General features: G+C 41.2%; 1 protein-coding gene across 1 annotated transcript in view; it reads left to right on the top strand.

The window, feature by feature from the left end:
- Positions 1 to 22,859, top strand: part of sbno1 (strawberry notch homolog 1 (Drosophila)) — a 124,149-nt gene that overhangs the window by 31,965 nt on the left and 69,325 nt on the right. The window contains exons 3-5 of the mRNA XM_073052000.1: positions 10,429 to 10,723; positions 18,387 to 18,490; positions 20,988 to 21,081. Coding sequence (XP_072908101.1) covers positions 10,429 to 10,723; positions 18,387 to 18,490; positions 20,988 to 21,081 — 493 coding nt within the window. The remainder of the gene's footprint in view (positions 1 to 10,428; positions 10,724 to 18,386; positions 18,491 to 20,987; positions 21,082 to 22,859) is intronic.

Raw genomic sequence — 22,859 nt, 5'->3', positions numbered from 1 at the left:
AATAATGTATATGGCCCAGTTCATCTGCACCATTGAGTACATCTAAACGGAGCATTGTTGCAGGAAAGCAGCATTCTTCATTACATTTCCCCACCATCCAGATCATGCTGTCTTCTCGCTGCTGCCATCAGGAAAGAGGTACAGGAGCCTCAGGACTCTCACCACCAGTTTCAGGAACAGTGATTACCCCTCAGGCATCAGGTTCTTGAAGCACACTTCACTTGCTCCATCGTTGAAATGTTCCCACAGCTAATGATCTCACTTTAAGAACTCTTTATCCCATCTCATTTTCCCATTATTCTCATTTCTCTCTGCATTATTCTTGTGCTGGTTTGCTTGTAGCTGGCCTTTGATAGTTCAGGTGTCCATGGCCACCAAGGAGCTACTGGATTTCTGTGGTAGCGAAGAGCAACTCCAAGCAAAATTTGACGCTGCTATTCTTGTGGTCTGTTTAAGGAAAATTGCAAATGCATTGCAACCACTGCAGATAAGAATTGTGAGATTAACATCTGGAATTGGAGCAAGCACGTGACCGGTTGGCTTTGTGTCTGCTGAAGCTTCGTCGAAGGAGGAGTAATGTAACTTGGGACAGGCCATTCAGCTTACCATGTTATGCCAATCTTGATGCCACTGATTCCTGAGCAGTCCTGATATCATGCATATGAAGGTGATCTTTCATTTTATATGAGCAACTAAAACTGGTTTTACAGGGAAGCGCGAAACTGCAGATACAGGAATCTGGAGCAGATACAAACTGCTGGAGGGACTTCGGTGGGCAACATGATTAATGTTTTGTGTGGGGCTTTCTCTGTCAAGACCTGGATCCTGGTGGAGTGTCGATCATCCCTATGCCTCCCCAAATGCTGTTTGACCCACTGAGTTCAAATTCAAGATTGTTATTTAACCATTCACATGAATACAGCCAAATGAAACAACATTCCTCTGGGCCAAGGTGCAAAACACATTACTAATAGCACACAGTATATGTTGCACATATAATCATGATAGCATAATTCCTTAAGCCTGTTATAGCCTGGGGGTTGGGGGGGGTTTATTGGGGATCAATTACCAGTACCTATTAAATGCTTCCAATGGCCCACACCTCAAAAAGCCTCTGACAACCAAGTCTAGCTCCTGGCCTTCATGTGTGGCTTAGTTGCTAAACCTGGTAGAACCATTTCTACTGACAATAGAAAGGGCAAAGGTGGGTTACTGGTGCCTTAAAACTACGGTCGGCCCTCCTTATCTGCAAGGGATTGGTTCTGGGACCCCTCGCAGATACCAAAAAACACAGATGCTCAAGTCCCTTATTTAACCTGTCTCAGTGCGATGGTCTTTAGAACCCGGCGGAGCTCTGAATCCACAGTGTTTCTGTTCACGAAAATAATCACGATCACGATTGAAAATAAAGTGGGAAATAATAGTGATCGGAAAGATCTATACACGAACAAAAAGTTATTGAGAAGGATTCGGAAAAGGTCAGCTTACATCATATGAAAATGTTGAATAAATGATCTCCAAGTTTCTTCAAATTTAACCGAAGGGTCAATAGTGCCACTCCTAATTTTTTCCAAGTTTAAGCATGTTATAGTTTGGGAAAACCATTGAAATGTAGCAGGGGGATTAGAATCTTTCCATTTAAATAAAATGGATCTTCTGACTATTAATGTAACAGAACAATTTTAAAGGATAAGGTGAGAAAGGCCCTGCCCCGATGAAAGCTACAGTTATTACTAAGCAACACAGTGGTTTAGTTGTTGAAATACATACATTTTATATGCATAGAAAGGTAAAATATATACTATATACTAAGACAAATGTTTGACTAACTGACACTAAATCATACCAGATGTACCTGTTCCAACTTAGTAAGAGAACTTCCGTTTTTTCCCGATCCCAATCCACGATAACCTATGCACATCCTCCCGTATACTTTAAATCATCTCTAAATTACTTATAATACCTAATACAATGTAAGTGCTATGTAAATAGTTGTTACACTGCATTGTTTAGGGAATAATGACAAGAAAAAAAGTCTGTACATGCTCGAACAAGAAGTGCTGGAAGAGCACTTGAAGGTTTTCTCCATTCGCAGTTGGTTGAATTCGCGCATACGGAACTCGCGGATGAGGAGGGCCGACTGTAATTGCTTTTGGGCAGATGGGGCTCATTAGCTGTGGATAGCAGCTCATCTGGGATCTCAGGCCTCCGCTGCCTTGCAGCTATATTCACTTGGGACAGCTTTGGAAGCAAACCACGAAGGAAAAATCCAGAGCTGGAGTCCCTAAGGCAGTCTCTGTTCAGTTTCATGCTGATAGATAACTCCTGTGATGCTGCTGGTGCCAAATTGTATCTGTCTCTGCTGTTCCTTTGGGGTCATCAGCTGTGTTGAGATGGGAGTCTGCAACTTGGCAACAGCTCACTCTCCATATCTTACTGCCCTGCCTTGCGTATCTAGACGGCTAGGGCACAACAAATATGATTGACACAGAATGACTGATGTCTCACTAAGTAGTTACAAAAAAGTATTTAGGTATTAATATTCTAGAATGGTATGTTTAGATCAAGAAGGCATTTAAAAATATTGAGTTATCCATTTAAGACAAATGGCATGATGTTTTCTCTCATACAAGATTGATAATTTGGAATTCTCTAAGGATGGCAGAATCAGCTTTTTTAAAGATTTTGTACGTGTGTATGGATGGGTTTTGATAGGGAGTTAAGGTGGTATTTGGGGGTCAGTAGCAGGAGGCCACAGACTTGAGGGTCCAGTAGCCTCCTGCAGATTTGTTCGTATGCTGCTGTATTTCAGTTTTGAGCTCTTTCCTCTGGATAGATTGCCATCAGTCCTAGTGCTGATGATTTACAAAGTATACATTCTCCATTTCCTGAACTGTGGTTCATGTTCCATAAAACACAGCTATGTGGAACTCGACTATTGACCTCCCTGCACTGCTGAAAGTGTTATCTACAGCGCTGACATTTTCAAGGTCAAATTAATGTGAACGCGCTGTTTTTAGGATCCCATGCTCCATCTGCTCAAACTTGTAAATGCAATGTGTTGAAATGTTGGCTCAGAGGTAGACATTTGAATTCAGTCGAGTTGTTTGTCATATGTGTACACTCTCACACTCACACTCTTACTCAGAGTCCGATCAGAACCAGATTTTATTTATCGCATTCTTATGATGTGAACGAGTGGCGGGTGGAGATGCGCTTTTATCAAAGGAGGTGTAAAGCGCTCCTTCCTTACGCCCGCCTGCAGGTCACCTTTGGGTGAAGTGTAGCACCTGCTTAGTCCCTGATCAGGGTCATGTGAAGCCATCGAAGCAGGTGGTTGCTGGTTGTATGAGCAGCTGGTGCATATCACGTCCTGGTTTTGTGACCACTGACTCCAGATGGGACAGTCTCTGAAAGTTTTGATAATGGCTGGGGTCAGCCGTCTTGTAAAGACACTGCCCAGAAGATGGCAATGGCAAACCACTTCAGTAGAAAAATTTGCCAAGAGCATTCGTGGTCATGGAAAGACCATGATCACCCACATCTACAACCACAGTATATTATGGTGATGTGAAGTTTGTTTTCAGCAACAGTGGGGTAACATAAAATCACTATAAATTACAAAATAAATAATACAGGTATTAGGTTCTGTTCTCAGAAAATTTAGAAATTTGATGGTGGAGGGAAGAAACTGTTTCTGAAACATCGAGTATGGGTCTTTGGAGTGGAGTGTTATTCCCCCAACTTCCCCTTCCTGAAGCCCACAGTCAGTTTCTAGTCTTGCTGGTTGTTGCCACGATACCACTCAACTAGTTGATCCATCTTGTTCCCGTATGCCTCCACATCACAATCTTGAAATTTTACCAACTGTGACTTTATGGGTAGCATTTGAGCTGTGCTTCGCAGCACTGTCATGAGTGTTGAGAGAGAATGAGTACAGCAGTGGGTTAAGCATGCATTCTTGAGGTGCACCTGTGTTGAGTGTCAGCAGAGAGATGTTATCACCAATCCATGCTAATTGTTGTCTTGCAATAAGGCAAATAGCATCAGATACAGGATATTAAGGAAAACAGAAATTTCACATTTTTTTTTACAAGAAAGAACATGATTAGAACAAAAAGGTCATTGTATTGCAAATTGGTCAAAGTGGTCATAGTGTTGCAATACTGAAGTAGTGATTAAGGTTTTTGCTGTTTGGTTCAACAACCAAGTTCTTGGATGGAGAGATCAAAGTCCTATGACTGGGGAGTCCTGGGGGCCAAAACCCAGAGGTCAGCGAGGCTTGAAGAGTGATGTTTAGAGATCAATGAGTCCAGAGGCCAAAGACCAAATTTGGCGAGTCCAGAGGTCGAGATCCAAAGATTGAAGCCCCTGGGTTGATGTGGAGATCTGATGTCTGCAAGTTTGGACCAGGGACTAGAGGTTGAAAGCTAGATGTTTTAGAGTGTGAGAGCCCAGGGCTAATGACTGGACATCGGAGGTGGGAGTACTGGGGTTGGATGCCTGTCTGTGTGCGAGTGGGATGATAGAAAAGGGCTTGTCTTATTGTGTTGAATAACATTGTGTTGTTCTGCAGTTTGAGAAGGAGAAGATCAAGTCAGGTGTATCAGTATTAGAGTGGAGTAAAGGAAATTACAGAAGCATGAGAGAGAAGCTGGCCAAAGTTGATTGGAGGGGATGATGACAACAGAAATGGCTGGAGTTTCTTAGAGCAATAGTTTTTCAAAGGGAGGATGAGGCAACTATGGCTGACAAGGGAAGACAAAGACAGCATTAAAGCAAAGGAGAGGGCATATAATATAGCAAAAATTAGTGGGAAACTAGAGTCATCCCTCATCCTCTGTCATTCCAAGGAGAAAAGGCCAAGTTCACTCAGCCTATTCTCGTAAGGCATGCTCCGCAATCCAGGCAACATTCTTGTAAATCTCCTCTGCACCCTTTCTATAGATGTGGTGGCATTGGAGAGGGCCCAGAGGATGTTCTTGAGAATGATTCTGGGAATGAAAGGGTTGACATATATGGAGAGTTTGATGGCTCTGGGAGTGTACTTAGAGTTTAGACCATAAGACCATATTATGCATTTCACTGTATGTTTCAAAGTACATGTGATAAATAAATGAATCTGAGTATTAGTGTAGGTCTTTGAGCTTCTGTACATGGTAGCTGTGTAAAGATGGCATAGCCCTGGCATGATAGTGGGACTCTTTGATAGATGTTGCCTTCTTGACACAACACTGTGGATATCATCAGTTTCATGTCACGTGTTGGGCCGAGTCTCCTGTTCTCTGGGACTTCTGCTCCCAAATGCATCCCATAGTTCTCCTCAATATGTTACACTTGTGTTGTTATTCTGCACAGTTCCTTCATTTGTGGTTTGGGATCTTTCTGCCCAATGATGGTTTTATTGGTTTTCTTTTCCTCTGCCAGGCTGTCCTTGATCAGAAAGGAATTGATTTATTGCTATCATGGTTATGAGAGATGCTTTCTGCTGTGTTCCTGATGTTCACCTGAACTATGTGAGTCTATTGGATGGCAAATTGCAAATGAACTAGACGCTTGCTGGCTTTTGATTTACAACGGGAGAGTTAGCAAACACTACGTTTCTTAGAGCATATTACAATGCAAATGGAATCCAGGCTGAAATTGGGACTTATCATGAGAAACTAGATTAACATGTTCTCAGATGCTTTATTACTTTGATCTGTGTTCAGTAGTTTTGTTCTCGTTCATGAAAAATGCATTTCAGTTGTGAATTGAAAAGAAAGATCTTAAGAACTCTGTGTAAATTAAGTGTACTTAAATACAGCACCACAAACAAAATACTGGAGGAACTCAACAGGTTAGGCAGTGTCTATGGAAATGACGTATCAGGCTGAGATTCTTCTTCAGGACAATTTAAATAAAGTGTCATTGAATGGTTCATTGTAAATAATTTTATTTTTGAATAAAGTAAATTTTGCTTAAAAAATTAAATAAAGTATCATCACTGCTGTAGTGTAATTAATTCAATGACCAGGATTTTTTTTAAGGCATTGGACGTTGGAGAACTCTTGGCTTGGAACATCAAGGCATGCTATGCTGTCGATGCTCTTGGGCGGCAAGTTGTGTTGTTTGTTAACGCAAACAACACATTTCACTATCTTTCAATGTACATGTGATAAATCTGAATTTGAAACGAAAATCTCCAATGTTTTTTGAATAGGGCCATGATAGCTTTTACAAGGTTGTCATGTTATTAAAAATACAGCATCATACTGTTGAGATCCAAATACCTGACCTTCGCACCACTGAGTGAAAAGCGGCATGGTTGTAGTGTAGCTAGTTTGCATCTCCGGCTGTTCTCTTTTTGTGTTGTGTGTGTATGTGCATGGAGTTTGCACATTCTCCCAGTGACTGTGGGATTTCAGTTCCCCTAGCTACTCTAAATTTACTCTTAACTGCCAACATTGAACAACTGCAGTCTCCAAGGTGTTGGTATACCCACAAAACTGTTCCAAAAGGTTCCAGAGTTTTGACTCAGTGACTGTGAAGGTATGGGGATATTTCCAGGTCAGGATGGTACATAGCTTGAAGGACAACTTCCAGCTGGTGGTATTCCCCGTGCTTTACTGTCCTTGTCCTTCTACCTGGTCGAGGTTGAGGATTTGGATGATCATGTTGTGAAGTCTTGATGGTTGCTTCAGTGTGTCCTGTGGACACTCCATCTGGGATGGGGTGAGTGAGTGGTTGTAGATGAGGTGTCTATTGAACTGTCTCTACTGTATATCAGTGGTGGAGTGAGTTGTGGTTGGAGATGGAGTGCCTATCAGGTTGACTTGGCAAGGTGGTGTGCTTCTTGAGTGTGCTTAAATCTGCTCTTTTTCAGATATCTCGATATAGCTTGGGTATTCTAATGGATCAATACTAATGTAATTTTGTATGCCTGTTTTAGTTCTAGTATCAGGCAATCCATTTCCAGTATAAAACCCTGTGAGTAGAAAAACTCCCCATGAAATTTCCCTATCAAGCACTATTTTTTAAAATCACTTATATTTGTTATTTCAGTTCATAATTCAAGCCTGAATAACTGATGCCCAGATTAAGGAAGGCATTTTTATTGGTCCACATATCAAACAGGTCATCAATGACAGGAAATTCGAAAAAACTTCTACTGGGACCAGAGAAAATCGCATAGAAAGCATTCGAGGATGTCGAAAATTTTCTTAACTACAGAGCACCAAACTATGTGCAGCTGGTTGACAACATGCTTCAAGCATACAAAACCATGGTGCAACATGTCACCAAAGATTCATTTTCTGCATTCCTATTTAGACTTCCCTGCAAATCTAGATGCTGTCAGTGTCAAACACGGTGAAAGGTTTCACCAGGAGATTGTGGTTATGGAGGAACGTTATCAGAGCAACTGGAATCCATCAATTCTGGCTGATTATTGTTTGAGGCGAGAAGCCTCAGACACTTGAGTACAAACAAAGATGATCAACAAAACATTTTTAGCTTCGTTGAACTATTGCAAAGCATCAACATTGTTATGTAATTAAATGCATTATATTTAATAAAAGTTAATTTCTTGTTTTCATGATGCAAGTAGTCTGAAATTGTATGTGCTCAGCTTCAAGCAGTCTACCATAAACAGAAAAAAATTTCTGAGGAAGCAACACTTTTGAGAAAATTTGTTGTCCAGTATGATCTGTGATTTGGTATTCTGCTTAAAAAAATCTCAGCAGTAAAATATTAGTCCACTCAGGATTTTTGCTGACATCAAACAGCACAGTACAGGCCTTCGGCCCACAGTGTTGTGCTGACCTCTAACCCTTCCTTCCCACATAACCCATAACCCTCCTTTCATCAATTTGCCCAACTAAGAGTCTCTTAAATGTTCCTAATCAGCCTCCATCACCACCCCACAGCAGTGCACTTAATGCTCTCAGTATGAGAAAAAAACATGCATACCTTTGACATCTACTCTGAACCTTCCTTCACTCACTTTAAAAAGATGTCCTCTGGCATTTGCCTTTCCTGCCCTGGGAAAAAGTCGTCAGCTATCTATTCTATCCAGCTCGCTCATGTCGAGACAAGAAGACTTTCCTGACAGCTCATTGTTACCTAATTAATACTCCAATGCATTCAAATCCATCATCTCCCATCCGTCCAACAATCTCTTTGACTCCTCTCTCCCCCCCCCCCCCCCCCCCCACCACCATAGGTGGTAGAGTGGCATTAGAAAAGAACTGTTAGGATGGGAATTAGCTTCTTCCCCCAGGCCATGAGACTGCTGAACTCCCTGTAACCACCCAGGTCTCATCACGTATAAAGCGCCAGTAGCGTTATGCTGTTTACTTTTTAACTTGTGTTGTATGTGCACCCCGTTTGTTAATTTACTTGTGGTAATATTATTTGTTAGGTGTATAAGTTTTACGTACTGTGTTGTGCACCTTCACCTTGGATTGGAGGAATGTTGTTTCGTTTGGCGATATGCGTGTGTGTGGTTGAAGGCCAACACACTTGAGCTTGAATATTAAAAAAAAAGTTTTGTGTTAAAATCTTAAATTTTCCAGTGAATCAAGTAATTTAAAAGGGAATGAGAACCTAGGTTGTTGCTGAGAGGGAAGTGGGTGTGAGATCTCGTGTTCCTGGTCAGCATGGAGGGGATGCAGGCCTGGTGAGCCAGGTGCCAAACTCATTGGGCTCTCCAAATGGTTGGACCTTGGATTATTGTGCACCGTGCAGGCCCTATGGTCCACAGTGTTGTGCTGACCTATATGAACCTGCTCCGCAATCAATTTCGCCATTTCCTCCTCCATTTTTCTTATATCCATGTGCCAAACTAAGCACCTCGGAAATGTCCTGATTACATCAGCCTCTCCCACCACCCTCAGCACATACATTATACTCTGCTAAAGTCTCAGGCACACACTGTGTGTATATATAGCTAAGAGTGCCCAACACTTTTGCACAGTACTGTATTTGTCACTGCAGAGTGGAGAGCGAGTTTGTAAATCTGCAGGAGTAAAGAACATTGGGAATGGCAAGGGTGGAGCGCCGCGGGAGGGGTCTGGGACAAGTGGCAGAGGAGTGCCAGGGTGATGGGGTGGCGCAGTGCAAACACACCCAGCCCTAAGACACCAGACAAGGGAATTTGATTCCAAATAATTGGTTTATTAGTCATTACAGAATATCTCTCTGGTGCTTCCTGCTCCCTTCCCTCTTTCTTAATCAAGATTCCCCTTTCCTTACTACAGTGCAATGCATAAAATTACTGCAGTACTGTGCAAAAAGTCTTAGGCACCCTAGTTATATAATGTACCTCAGCCTTTTGCACAGAACACTGTGTTTAAATTAAAGTCAACATAATGACAGCATTCAAGTCCAGCAAATTAATCATTAATTTAAGTATTCAAGTTGCTTTTTGTTGTATTTACAGGCATTTCTCCACTTTGCATTTGATCATTATGGCTTGAATTTCAAGCTTGTGGAAAGGTTTTTGTCCACCAGTGTTTAAAAACACTTAAGTATAACGCCTTTCCTAGCAATAATGGTCTAAGTTTTGTGGAAGTTGGGGTATTACTCTGGACAACAAATTTTTTCGAGTGTTTCTTCCTCAAATTTTCTTTTTTTTGTATATGATAGACTGAATACAAATATAATTTCAGACTACTTGTTTCATGTAGGACTTTGGAAAAACAAGAAATTAACTTTTATTGAATCTAATGCATTTATTTAATTTCAGAACGGCGCTGACACTTTGCAGTAGTTCAACTAAGCTAAAAATATTTTGTTGATGATTTTCATTTGTAATCAGTGTCTGAGTCTTCTGTGTTAAGTGTCCAACAATGATTAGCCAGTTGTCCTCGTACTGTTTCTCCATGACTGCGATGTTCTGGTCAAGATTTCACCAGGCTTGTCACTGACAGCGCCAGGATTTGCAGGGAAGAAGTCTAAATGGGAATGTAGAAAATGAATCTTTAGTGACATGCTGTACTTGTGTGCTTGAAGCATGGTGTCGTTCAGCTGCATGTATTCTGGTGCTCTGTAGTTGCCAAGAAAATTTTCAACCGCCTTGAATGCATCAGTTATTTTGACTTGAATTATGAATTGAAATAACAAATGTAGGTGATTTTTTTTAAAAAAGGGTACTTGATTGGGAAATTTCATGGTGAATTTCATGATCAGCAGCCCAAAATCCATAAGCTACACCTAAAAGTATTCAGGAAGCAAAATCTTTATTGTCCAGTGTTATCTGCTTTCTCTTAATGCTCCTTAATGTTTTTATATGGGATTCATTCAGCTGGCTTTTAATAAAACATAGTTTGCATACAGATTATTGACAAGGATTATATTTGGTTTTGGGCATTGTAATATTGCACTGAATTTGAGCACCTGAATAACTGTTTGCAAAATTTTATTTTCTATACTTTTTTTTCTCGACAGCCGCCTGCAGCTACCACCTTTGTGTTAAATCAGCTGAATCAGCTGCCAAACCTTGGAACGACATTAATTGTGACAAAAGCACCTGTAAATGCAGTCTCTCGTCCCACAGTTACTGTCGCCAAGGTTGTGCAGAGCAGCTCAATAGCTCTGACCTCTACCGCTGCCCCAGCCCCGGCTACAGCTTCAACCAAGGACCAGATCCAGCTGAAGGACTTATTGAAAAGCAACAGCTTATCGGAACTGATGAAAATGAAGCCACCGTCCAATATTGTTCAGCCCATTTCAACGGCAGCCAGTAAGTCATTTTCTTTTAAAACCATTTTGTTTCAATTTGCGAATTTCATCTAGCTTTAGGAATATTCAAACCAATAATAAACGCTGATGTCTTGAAAAAGTTAATGTTTCTGCACTTAAACATATAATATGGGAGCAGAATTAGGCTATTTAGCCCATTGAGTCTGCCTGACATTGGTTGATTTATTATTCTTGTCATTCCCATTTTCCTGTCTTCTCCCTTAATTTCTGACACCTTAATCAAGAACCTATTTAAATATACCCAGTGACTTGGCCTCCCCAGCCATCTGTGGCAGTGAATTTCATAGAATCACCACCTTTGGCTAAATAAATTCCTCTTCATCTCTGTTCTAAATGGATGTCCCTCTATTCCAAGGCTGTGCCCTCTGGTCCGAGACTCACCCACAATAGGAAATACCTGTCCACATCCACTCTAGACCATTCAACGTTCCATAGGTTTCGATGAGATTTCTTCTCCCACCCCCCCCCCCCCCAACCATTCTTCTAAACTCCAGTGAGTACAGGCCTAGAGCCATCAAATTCTCCTCATATGTTAACCCTTTCATTCATGGGACCGTTCTCATGAACCTCCTCTTTTCAGTACATCTTTTGTAAGATTAGGGACCCACAGCTGCTCATTATACTCAGAGTGTGGTCTGACCAATGTCTTATAAAGCCTCAGCATCACATCCTTACCTTTATATTTTAGTCCTCTCAAAACGAATGCTAACATTGCATTTGGCTTCCTGAGCACCGACTCAACATGCAAGTTAACCTTTTGGGGATCCTGCACAAGGACTCCCAAGTCCCTTTGCACCTTGTGTTATGGTGTCTGCACTTGCATCATTTAGATGTTGTTTTGGAAAACTTTGATCATTGTAATGAGTAGTTCAGTTGAATTTGGATTCATGTTCTATCGACAATCTAAACATGGAACAATTGTATGTGCATTTTATTGAAACCTCAAGGAATGTGTGTATGATTTACTGAAAATCAATGGTGCAGGAATATAAAAGCTTAAATTCTAAACCAGTTTTTAAAAAAGCAGGAACAGATCATTCAGCAAACCCTTCCTCCATTTCTGTCACTGCCTTTCAGTAAGTTCTCTGTAAATCCTTTACCGGCACTTTCTCCTCATCTCTTAATTCATTTCAAGGTCAAATGCAAGCTTAATTGTCATTTCACCATACACATGAATACAGCCAAATGAAACAATGTTCCTCTGGGGCCAATGTGCAAAGCACAGTACAACAGTCACACACAGCACATGTAATTACAATAGCAGAAAAAACATAGTTACAAAAAAAAAATAATAATGTAGCCCACTTCCCTGAATGTCATGGCCTGCAAATTGGTGTTATCTTGAGCCATATTTCTGCAAGAACAAGCCTGCAGCAGTTCCTCATTTCATGCCGTGCAACTTGTGAACACTGGAGAGCAGCTCCAGGTGGGGCCAGTGCAGCATCCAGCCTGCTTTGGCATCTCCTTTGCCAATGGGCAGCCTCATCCGTGGAGTTACTGAGACTGAGCCTCCACAGCCCTTTTGTGTGGAGAATCCCAGTGATACATTTCCTGAAGATTTTCTTCTCATTGGTCCCAAATGGCTAGCTTTTTTGGGTATGGAGCTACTGAATTTGGTACTCCAGCCAGCGATGTCGTAGTCTTTACCTTCTCTCTGTATATTGCAATGTCGCCTATTTTGTTTACACTCTTCAAAACACATTCCTCCTCTCAGGAGCTGTGTGCAAGTGTTGTTGCACTCCCTCGATTGTAAGCATATCTTTGCAGCAAGTGAGGATATTGCAGGTTCTGCTGAATCAAGACATCTCTACTCTTGTGCTCAAATACGCTTGCATTAAAGACCAATGTATTTATTACTTTCCAGGGGTTTAGGCAGAGACACCCAGTTATGTCTGGATGTTGACAGTAGCACTCACATAATGCTGGAGGAACTCAGCAAGTCAGGCAGTTTTGTGGAAGTGAATGGATAGTTGGCATTTCATGCTGAGACCCTTCTTCAGGACTGAGAAGGAAGGGGGAAAGATGCCAGAAGAAAAGGGTGGCTGGAGGGGAAGGAGGCTATCTGCGATAGGTGAAGCCAAGTGGTTGGGAAAGGTAGAGGAATCTGATAGGAGAGAGAGTGGACCATAAGAGAAAGGGAAGGAGGAGTGAACCCAGTGAGAACATTGACTTTGTTTGGTCTACCACCATTTAAAATGTACTCTAATTTCTTTCAGCTCAGTGGCTCAGCTCACATTTTCCCACTATTTTTATTTTCAAGTTCCTGTGTTCTTCACACCAGATTCTCGTTGAGATAGTTCTGAATTCTTCCCACAACCACATAGTTACTTTGTTCTGTCTCATCATCAAATTTGGATATTTTGAACTAGGTCCCCTATCTAAATGATTGATAGAGAATGTGAACAGATGGGGCCCAGCATAATTTCCTGAAGCATCCAGGAGTTCCAATTGGAGCATAAATCCTTCTGTTATTTTCCTGATGCAAGCTTTTGGTCCAAAAGATGACGATGATCTTTTCCCTTTATAATAGACACAGTGTTCCTTCAGCAGTTTGTCTTTAACTCATTTATCCTGCTATTTCACCAATTGGTGAATAAATCTAAACTACCAAAGCCAGCTCCAGCATTTAGACTTCGTTGCAATTTAATAAGATGATTTCTGACTGAGCTAAATCACTTTCAGTCTTTCTGTAAAATCACATGACTGTCTACCACAAGTAAGACTTCCTGGTGACCAAACATTTTAATTCTGATTCCCATTCCCATTCTGACATGTCAGTCCATGGCCCCACCTTGTGCCAAGATGAGGCCACCCTCAGGATGGAGGATCAACACCTTGTATTCCTTCTGGGTAGCCTCCAACCTGATGGCATGAATATTGATTTCTTCTTCTGGTTTAAAAAAAATCCTCCCCTCCCCTCTTCCTCTCGGTTTACCTCTTCTCAATAGCCTATCACCTCCCTCTTTCTCCTAGGGTTCACTTTCCTCTCCTATCAGATCCCATCCTCTCCAGGCCTTTATCTTTCTGACCCACCTAGCTTCACCTATCACCTTCCAGCTACCCTCCTTCCCCTCCTAACTTTTTATTCTGTCATCTTCCCCCTTCTCAGTGCTGAAGAAGGGTCTCAGCCTGAAATGTCGACTGTCTATTCATTTCCACATCTGCTGCCCAACCTGCTGACTTTCTGTTTGTGTTGTATATGGTTACTCTTCCCTAAAGGCCTCTCACCCACCAGGCCCTCAGATAACCCTTTCTCATCACCAGTACTGGATCTAAAGTATCCCATGCCCTTTTTGGCATCACTTCATAAACTCCGTCAATTCACTCTCCATGCTGTAAATCCACAGACCCCTCAGTTAATGGTAGGGGTCAATGACATAAAAAATGCTAGGAACCCTGCTGTTAATAAAGGCTCCAGCTTTTCAATTGCACATAAGCTGATCATTTTCTTGGATTTTTTTTAACACAAAGAGCACAGTTGTGTTTTACTGTCTGCTTCATGCCCTCTGATTCGCATTGTAGTCTAGTTGCTGTTTCTAAGTTTATCTATTCCATACCGAACTATTAATCTGCCTCATCCCTCCTTGTCTGTAATGTTGTCACTTAACCCCTTCTTAGTCTTTACAAAAAGACATAAGTTTATAACAATTTTGATTCCTCTTATTAGATGCAATTAGTCCAGAAAAAAAATATTTGGGAAGTTATCAGCTGAAAATAATTTGAAAAGTTGACTGCAGAGTTTTAATGTTAAATCTTTGATGTTAATGATGCATGGAAATTGAGAGACTTTCTTAAATGCTCTGGAACCTTCCCCCCCCCCCCCCCCCCCCATAATTAACTTCCTGACAGAAATGATACTACTCACTTCTAAGATGTCATATAAAGCAGGTAAGTTGGTAATATCATCAAACCGGAGGAAATCAACTGAGTGGAGGCATGTGGTGGAGGAGTGACTAAATATGATTGTGCAACATTTCTTGAAGGTTGATTTGTTATGAAATTTGGCCCAGCACATCCTCTGGTGTTCATTATGGGGGCACTTTACCTAAAGATCTCATATTAGAGGTTAGAATTATTTACCACTCCTCACACTGGCATGGAATAATACTGCACTGTTCATCTCTGGGTATTACTTTCTTATTTAGTGCTTGAGCATCTTGTACAGCATGTGTTTGCATGTTGGTGTGTGGGAGGGGTACATTTTTTCAAATTAGTTTTACAGAATTATACGGTATTTATTCCCAACGACTTGTTTTACATACCCTAGTAATCTAGAAAGAAACTGCATTGTTTCATTGAATCAAGCAGCATCGATGCTGGAGTATGGGACACACTACCAGTAGAGAATAAGGCAGCAACTCTACTTTTAAACTCAAAATCAAAGTCTGGTTTAGTGTCACTGGCATTATGTCATGAAATTTGCTGTTTTACGATACATAATAATACTAAAAACACTATTTTACAATAAGTGTGTATGTATTACAGGAGAGATTCTAGCATGGATAAAGCAGTAGCTGATTGGCAGGAGGCAAAGAGTGGGAATAAAGTGGGAGCTTTTTCTGGTTGACTGCTGGTGACTAGTAGTGTTCCACAGGGGTCTGTGTTGGGACCGATTCTTTTTACGCTATATGTCAATGATTTGGATGATGGAACTGATGGCCTTGAGTCAAACTTTGCAGACAATATAAGATAGGTGGAAGGGCAGGTAGTTTTTTCAGAAGTAAAGAGGCTACAGAAGGACCTAGACAGATTAGGAGAACAGGCAAGGAAATGGCAGATGGAATATAGAGTCCAGAAGTGTATGGCCATGCGCTGTGGTAGAAGAGATTGAAGTGTAGACTGTTTTCTAAATGGCAAGGAAATATGAGATTTGGGAGTCCTTGTGCAGAGTTCACTAAAGGTTAATTTGCAGGTTGAGTCTATGATGAGGAAGGCAAATGTGATACTAGCGTTCATTTCAAGAGGACTAGAATATAAAAGCAAGGATGTAATGTTGAGATTTTATAAAGCACTGTTGAGGCCCCACTTGGAGTATTGTGAGCAGTTTAGAGCCCTTTATTTTATAAAGAATGTGCTGACACTAGAGAGGATACAAAGGCAACACGAGTGAATCTGCAGATGCTGGAAGTAAATAAAAACACAAAATGCTGGCAGAACTCAGCAGGCCAGACAGCATCTATGGGAGGAGGTAGTGACGACGTTTCTGGCCAAAACCCTTCATCAGGAAGATGCAAAGGTTGTTTACAAAAATGATACCAAGATTGAACAGCTTGTCATACGAAGAGCATTTGATGACACTGGGTCTCTGTATTCACTGGAGTTCAGAAGAATAAGGGGTGACGTAATTGAAACCTATAAAATGGTGAAAGGCCTTGATAGAGTGGTCATGGAGAGTATGTTTCCTATGGTAGGAGTGTTCAGAGGACACAGCCTTAGAATAGGGGGCAGCCTTTCAGAACAGAGATGAGGGGGAATTTCTTGAGCCTAAGAGTGGTGAATCTGGAATTTCTCTTTAGAACTAGTTAAGTTGTTAAAGGGAAATACTTGTAAGGTAATGGCGGGTGACAAGTCATCCTTGTAGGATTAAGACTCTTGTGAATAAATACCATCAGAGTCGGCTGGTTGATGCCTTATTTACCATACATTCTACGTCCTCTGTATAATTTGTACTTTCTTTGACCCTGTTTGGATACAGTGAGCAAGAATTGCCAACATCAAAAATACCATTTTGATTTAAGTGTCCCATTTACATTCCATCTGAAATTAGGACTTTGAAATTGTCCTAATGGTAAATTAAATTTTAGCTTTGAGTACTAAGATAAGTTAAAGTCAGCGTCTTGGTTAGTTCTGATCTATGTGGAGTGTGGATAACATTTTCCATGAATTCCCAGGAACAGAAACTGAAGAGAACGTGTTGAACATTCCTGTGGGCAATTCCATTATAGAGAATGAACGTTTTTAAATCTATCTTGGCAGGGGATTGGCTCAAAGGGGGTCTGAGGGGAAGCTTTTTACTCAGAGTGGTGAATGCCTGGTGTGGTGGTAGAAGCAAACACATTACTAGTTTTTAAGAAACATTTAGATTGGCACATGAATATGAGGAAGATGGAATATGAGGACATTGTGTAGGTAGGAGGGATAAGTTTGTGGGGTTTTTGATCTACTTTTTAGCTAGTTTGGCATAACATTGTGTGCCAAAGGGCCTGTTCCTGTGCTATGCTGTACTGTTCAATGTACTATGAAAACTTCTAGTGGGCAGTGCAGAAGTTTTATAGATCATTAGCTTTCTATCTTGTATGTTTACAAGAGGGCACAGCCTCAGACCAGCGGGATATCTATTTAGAATGGAGATGAGGATGAGTTTCTTTAACCAGAGGTTAGTGAATCTGGAATTCAGTGCCACAGATGGCTGTGGCCAAGTCATTGGGTATATTTAGATTGAAGGTTGATAGATTTTTGATTAGTCTGGGCGTCAAAAGTTGCAGAGAGAAGGCAGGAGGTTGGGGTTGAGAGGCATAATAAATCAGCCATGGTGAAATGGTGGAACAGACTTGATGTGCTGAAAGGCTTAGTTCTGTTCTTGTATCTTATGGTGGTTAGGATAGAGGTTCGGAAACAAATAATCATATTGATTATTATAAACCTTGTATAGGTTTGAAAAGTTTATTTTACATGAAAAAAGATAAGACTAGTTTTGATAGCTCTCTTTGTAAAATAGCTCAATTACTGCAGTGTGGTAAAGTGGAAAATAATAATCCAAATGGGTATGGTAAATTTGCATCAATAAGCTTTTGTGCAAATTGAACCATGTTACTGGAAATCCAAAATTAAATGCAAAATGCCGGGTAGGTCAGGCAGCATCTCCAGAGAATGAATTAATGCAGCTGTCAATGCATTAGAACTGTTGTTTTTAAAGTGGAGGTCTGAAATGCTAACTGATTTACTCTCCACAGGTTTCCTCTCTGACCCCACGGTTTGCTTCTCATGTTCTCTGATTTTTGTTCATCAGCATTTCCATCCTGAACACATTAAGAGTTTCTGTGCAGCTTTCCTGAGCATAATGACGAAAATGGGTTATGTCGCTTCATTAACTTGGACCATAAGATATAGGAGCAGAATTAGGCCATTTGGCCCAACAAATCTGCTCCATCAGTCCATTATGGCTGATCCATTTACCTTCTAGCCCCAAATCTCTTGCCTTTTCCCCATATCCTTTCATGCCCTGTGTAATCAAGAATCTGCCTTGTATATACCCAATGACTCAGCCTCCACAGCAGCCTATGACAACGAATTCCACAGTTTTACCACTCTGGCTAAAGAAGCTCCCCCTCATCTCCGCTCTAAAAGGACGCCTCTCTATTCTGAGGCTGTGTCCTTTCATCTTAAACTCCACCAACTTAAGAAACATCCTCCCTGAATCCACTTTATTGAGGCCTTTAAACTTTCGATAGGCTTCAGTGAGTTCACCTCTTATTCTTCTGAACATAGCCCAAGAGCTTCCTGATTACTGCACGTGTGTCATTCTATCGCCACCCCAATGAATAGAATTGCCCTCCGTGTGGCTAATCAGTACATCATGTCTGATTTTTTTAGGTAGCAATAACGAAATAATTGGAAATTAATCTTAACTCCTTTATTTGCAGCTGACCTTAACAATGGTGTTGTAAAGAAGGAATCCTTGAGTAAAGAGGTAACTCGAATATGGGTCAATGAAGACATCAAAGTGCGGAGTTTTTCTCCCACGCCAGTAAGTACACGTTATCCTGGAGCTTTACATTTCTCACCCTGTGCTCAATAGAAACCTGATCTTTTTGGGCATGTGCTATTGACAGTTTCTTTCATGACCTGCCTGCGCTTGTACAGTAATTATGTGCTTGGCAGTCCAATATTGCTTGTGTAGAGATCCTTCCTCAGCCTAGCCAAACAACTAATTTATATCTGGTTAAGTTGATGCTGCTTCTCCATCTCCGAGCACCTCGGAAGCAGATTTGCCAGCTTCGTCCAGATTTTAGCCACCCACTGAGTGGGAGACTGTCCGTCCTCAGAGCCCAGTACCACGGTAGTGAAGTGGTGAGTGTGATGTTGTTACAGGCCAGGGCATCTGAGTGTGGAGTTCAGTACCGATGTCCTCTGTAAGGAGTTTGTATGGTCCTTCCCGTGTGTCTGTGGGTTTCCTCCAGACTCCGTATGCTCCAGTTTCCAAAGACACACCATTGTAAATTGTTCTGGTTATTTTTAAGGTCAGGGTTAAATCGGTGGATTACTGGGTGGTTTGGCTCATTGGGCCAGAAGGGCCTGTTCCATCCTGTATTGCTAGATAAAATAAATAAATAAACCCTTCCAAACCATTTACCTGTGCATTCGAGTCTTGGGTACTCTACATGGTAAAAGCTCCACCTGATCCAGCTGCACCATAGTGTAGTGGCTAGCACAACGCTTTGCAGCACCAGCAACCTGGCTTCAATTCCCTTCGCTGTCTGTGAGGAGTTCCTCCCCGTGACCACGTGAGTTTTCTCCGAGTGCTCCAGTTTCCTCCCACAGTCTAAAGACATACCGGTTGGTAGGTTAATTGGTCATTGCAAATTGTCCCATGATTAGGCTTGAATCAAATGGGGCATTGCTGGGTGGTGTGGCTCAAAGGGCCTATTCCACGCTGCAGCTCATTAAATTATAATTTTGTATACCTATGTTATATATCTTTAGCTACCTCCACTCCAAAGAAAGAAAATCCAGCCTGTCAGTCCTTTCTCTAAACGGAAGAACTCTTGCCAAGGCAACATCCCGGTGAATCTCATCTACTCCCTTTCCAGTGCAATCTGACCTTTCCAGAGCATAGCAACCAGAACTGCATTCATCTGCCAAACTATACAATCACTTTCCCATCAAAGTAATCTTCAACACAACCTTGCTCTCTCCATCATTCCCCCTCACCCCATTGTAGTTTCTTTGAATTTTTGATGGTGACTGTTAGAATGCGATGCTTACTAATAGAGAAAGGTCATGCACAAGTAGTGTTGGACAGGACACTGGAACTCAACAGATCAAGCAACATCCATCTATGAAAATTAATAAACTGTCGACATATCGGGCCAAGACCCTTCATCAGGACTGGAAGGGAAAGGGAAAGAATCAGAATCAGGTTTAATATCACTGGCATATATTGTAAAATCTGTTGTCTTTGCAGCAACGGTACAATGCAATACATAATAATAGAGAAAAATATTAATTACAATAAGTATATGTATGTTAAATAGCTAAATTAAATAAGTAGTGCAAAAAATAGAAATAAAAATATAGTGAGGTTGTGTCCATGTGTTCAATGTCCATTCAGAAATCGGGTGGCAGAGGGGAAGAAGCTGTTCCTGAATCACTGAGTGTGTGTCTTCAGGCTCCTGTACCTCCTCCCTGATGACAGAGGGGAAGAAGCTGTTGCTGAATCACTGACCGTGTGCCTTCATGCTCCTGTACCTTCTCCCTGATGGCATGCCCTGGGTATGCACCACCTTTTGAGGCATCACTCCTTGAAGATATCCTGGATGATAAGGATGCTAGTGCCCATGATAGAGCTGACCAAGTCTACAACTCTGCAGCTTATTTCGATCCTGTGCAGTAACCCCACCGCCTCCCATACCAGACAGTGATGCAGCTAGTTAGCATGCTCTCCACAGTACATTGGTAGAAATTCCATATTCTGTAAAGTTTTCAATAATCGACATTCTTTATGGAACAGGTGATCCTTAATAGATGCTTCTGATATTTCCCTCCTCAAGTTAAACTAGAATGTTAGATTTAAGTCAAAACAAAGATTTTATTGAAATTAAAATTCCCCCTTTATTCTGGTATCAAATATAAACTGCCTGTGATGTTTGTTAATCAATAATGCATGCCAATCTTTGTGAAAACCATTTGAAAGCTTCCTTTAGAAGTTATAAGATGTGGTTTGTAGTAGATGATAAGTGGACAATGTGTTTGTGCTTATTTTTCCTGAGATGCAAGAGACTGCAAATCCAGAATCTGGAGCAATACTGGAAGAGCTCAGTAGGTCAAACAGCATCTGGTGGGGGGGGTGGGTGATATGACCCATAAGGTTTCTCAACCTGAGATTCAGCTGCACTCTCTCCTCTCCATAAGTGCTGCTTCTTCCTTCAACAGTTTGGAGTTCTACCTGTCCCTTGGCTAATAAAACTTAAACTGCTTTTTTTTTCAATTTTTAATCCAAATTTCTCTTTTGTAATATTTGATAGAAATTGCCTCTGAAGGATGAAGAGGAGGCTGAAGAGGAGGACGATGAGGAATTGGGACATGCAGACACATATGCTGAATATATGCCAATGAAATGTAAGCTTTTTCTTCAAAGTCCCCAGTTTGTTTGTCTGCTTCTACATTTCCTTTCTGTTTTCATTTAGGAATTGGTCCTTTATGAAACAAATTCTTGTCCTTCTAGTTCAGTGCTAATTCTACTCCGTTGCATTATGTGCACAAACAAATAATAAAAATTTAGTATGTAGGAATAAATTTACAATAAGTTTTCCATTACAATGCACTTTTATGGCCACCTTTTGTTATGACAGCTCTCTGATTTTTTTTCCCCATAACTTAAATACAGTAGGAATGATGTAAATAAGTTTAAAAGAGTGCAGAGAAAATTTACAAAGATGCTGCAGGGACTGGAGGACCTGAGTAATAGGGAGAGGTTGAATAGGTTAGACCTTTATTCCCTAGAATGTAGAAGACTGAGAGGAGATTTGATAGAAGTTTTCTATATCATGGATAGGGTAAAAGCAAGCAGGCTTTTTCCACTCTGGTTGGGTGAAAATACAACTAGATTTCATGAATTAAGGATAAAGTGAAATGTTTAAGGGTCCATGAGAGGGAAACCTTCACTCAGAGAATGGTGAGAGTGTGGAAAGAGATGCCAGCGCAAGTGTTGGATGCAATTTTGATTTCAATGTAAGAGAAGTTTCGATAGTTACATGGATGGCAGGGGTATGCAAGTGGATGGGACTAGTAGTTTAAATGGTTTGGCAGGGACTGGGTGGGCAGAAGGGCCTGTTTCTGTTCTGTATTTTCTATGATACAATGACAAGTACAAAGCACCGGGGTGCTCTGGTCCTACGGATTGTGTTCTGAAGTAAGCAACCTTTGTACATTGTCCATGACACAAAGTTACAAACTACAATGTCCTCAGTTGCTGATTAAGACCATAACATGTAGGAGCAGAATTAGGCCATTTGGCTCATTGAGTCTTGGCCATTTCATCATGACTGATCCAATTTCCCTCTCAGCCCCAATCTCCTGCCTTCTCCCTGTATCCCTTCATGGTCTGACCCATCAGGATTCTTATCAACCTCTGCCTTAAATATACATAAAGACTTGGCCTCCACAACTGCCTGTGTTAACAAATTCCACAGATTCACCTCTCTCTGGCTAAAGAAATTCTTCATCTCCATTCCAAAAGGATGCCCCTTTATTCTGAGGCTGTGTCCTCTGGTTTTTAGACACTCCCACCATTGGAAACATCCTCTGCACATCCACTCTATCAAGGCCTTTGACCATTTGATAGGTTTCAATGAGGTCACCCCTCATTCTTCTGAACTCCAGTGAATACAGGCCCAGAGCCATCAAACACGCTTTTTCTTTACGATGTATGTCAATGATTTGGACAATTGGATTAATGGATTTGTGGCTAAATTTGCTGATGATACAGAGGTAGGTGGAGGAGCAGGTAGTGTTGAGGATACAGAGAGTCTGCAGAGAGACTTAGATAGTTTAGGGGAATGGGCAAAGAAATGGCAAATGAAATACAATGTTGGAAAGTGTATGGTCATTTGCATTGGTGTAAGAAATAAATGGGCAGACTATTATTTGATGGTGAGAGAATTCAAAATGCAGAGATGCAAAGGGACTTGGGAGTCCTTGTGCAGGATACCCTAAAGCTTAATCATAAACTTTCTTAACAACACTGTCAACCTGCGCAGCACCTTTGAGTGTCCTATGGACATAGACCCCAAGATCTCTCTGACCCTCCAGGAGTCTTAACATTAATATTATATTCTGTCTTAAAATTTGACCTACCAGAATGAACCACTTCACACTTATTTGGGTTGAAGTCCATC

Source organism: Hemitrygon akajei, chromosome 7 (genome assembly GCF_048418815.1).
Source record: "Hemitrygon akajei chromosome 7, sHemAka1.3, whole genome shotgun sequence".
Taxonomy (NCBI): domain Eukaryota; kingdom Metazoa; phylum Chordata; class Chondrichthyes; order Myliobatiformes; family Dasyatidae; genus Hemitrygon; species Hemitrygon akajei.
Note: the sequence above shows the minus strand (reverse complement) of the source record. Positions and strands in the feature narration are given on the sequence as shown.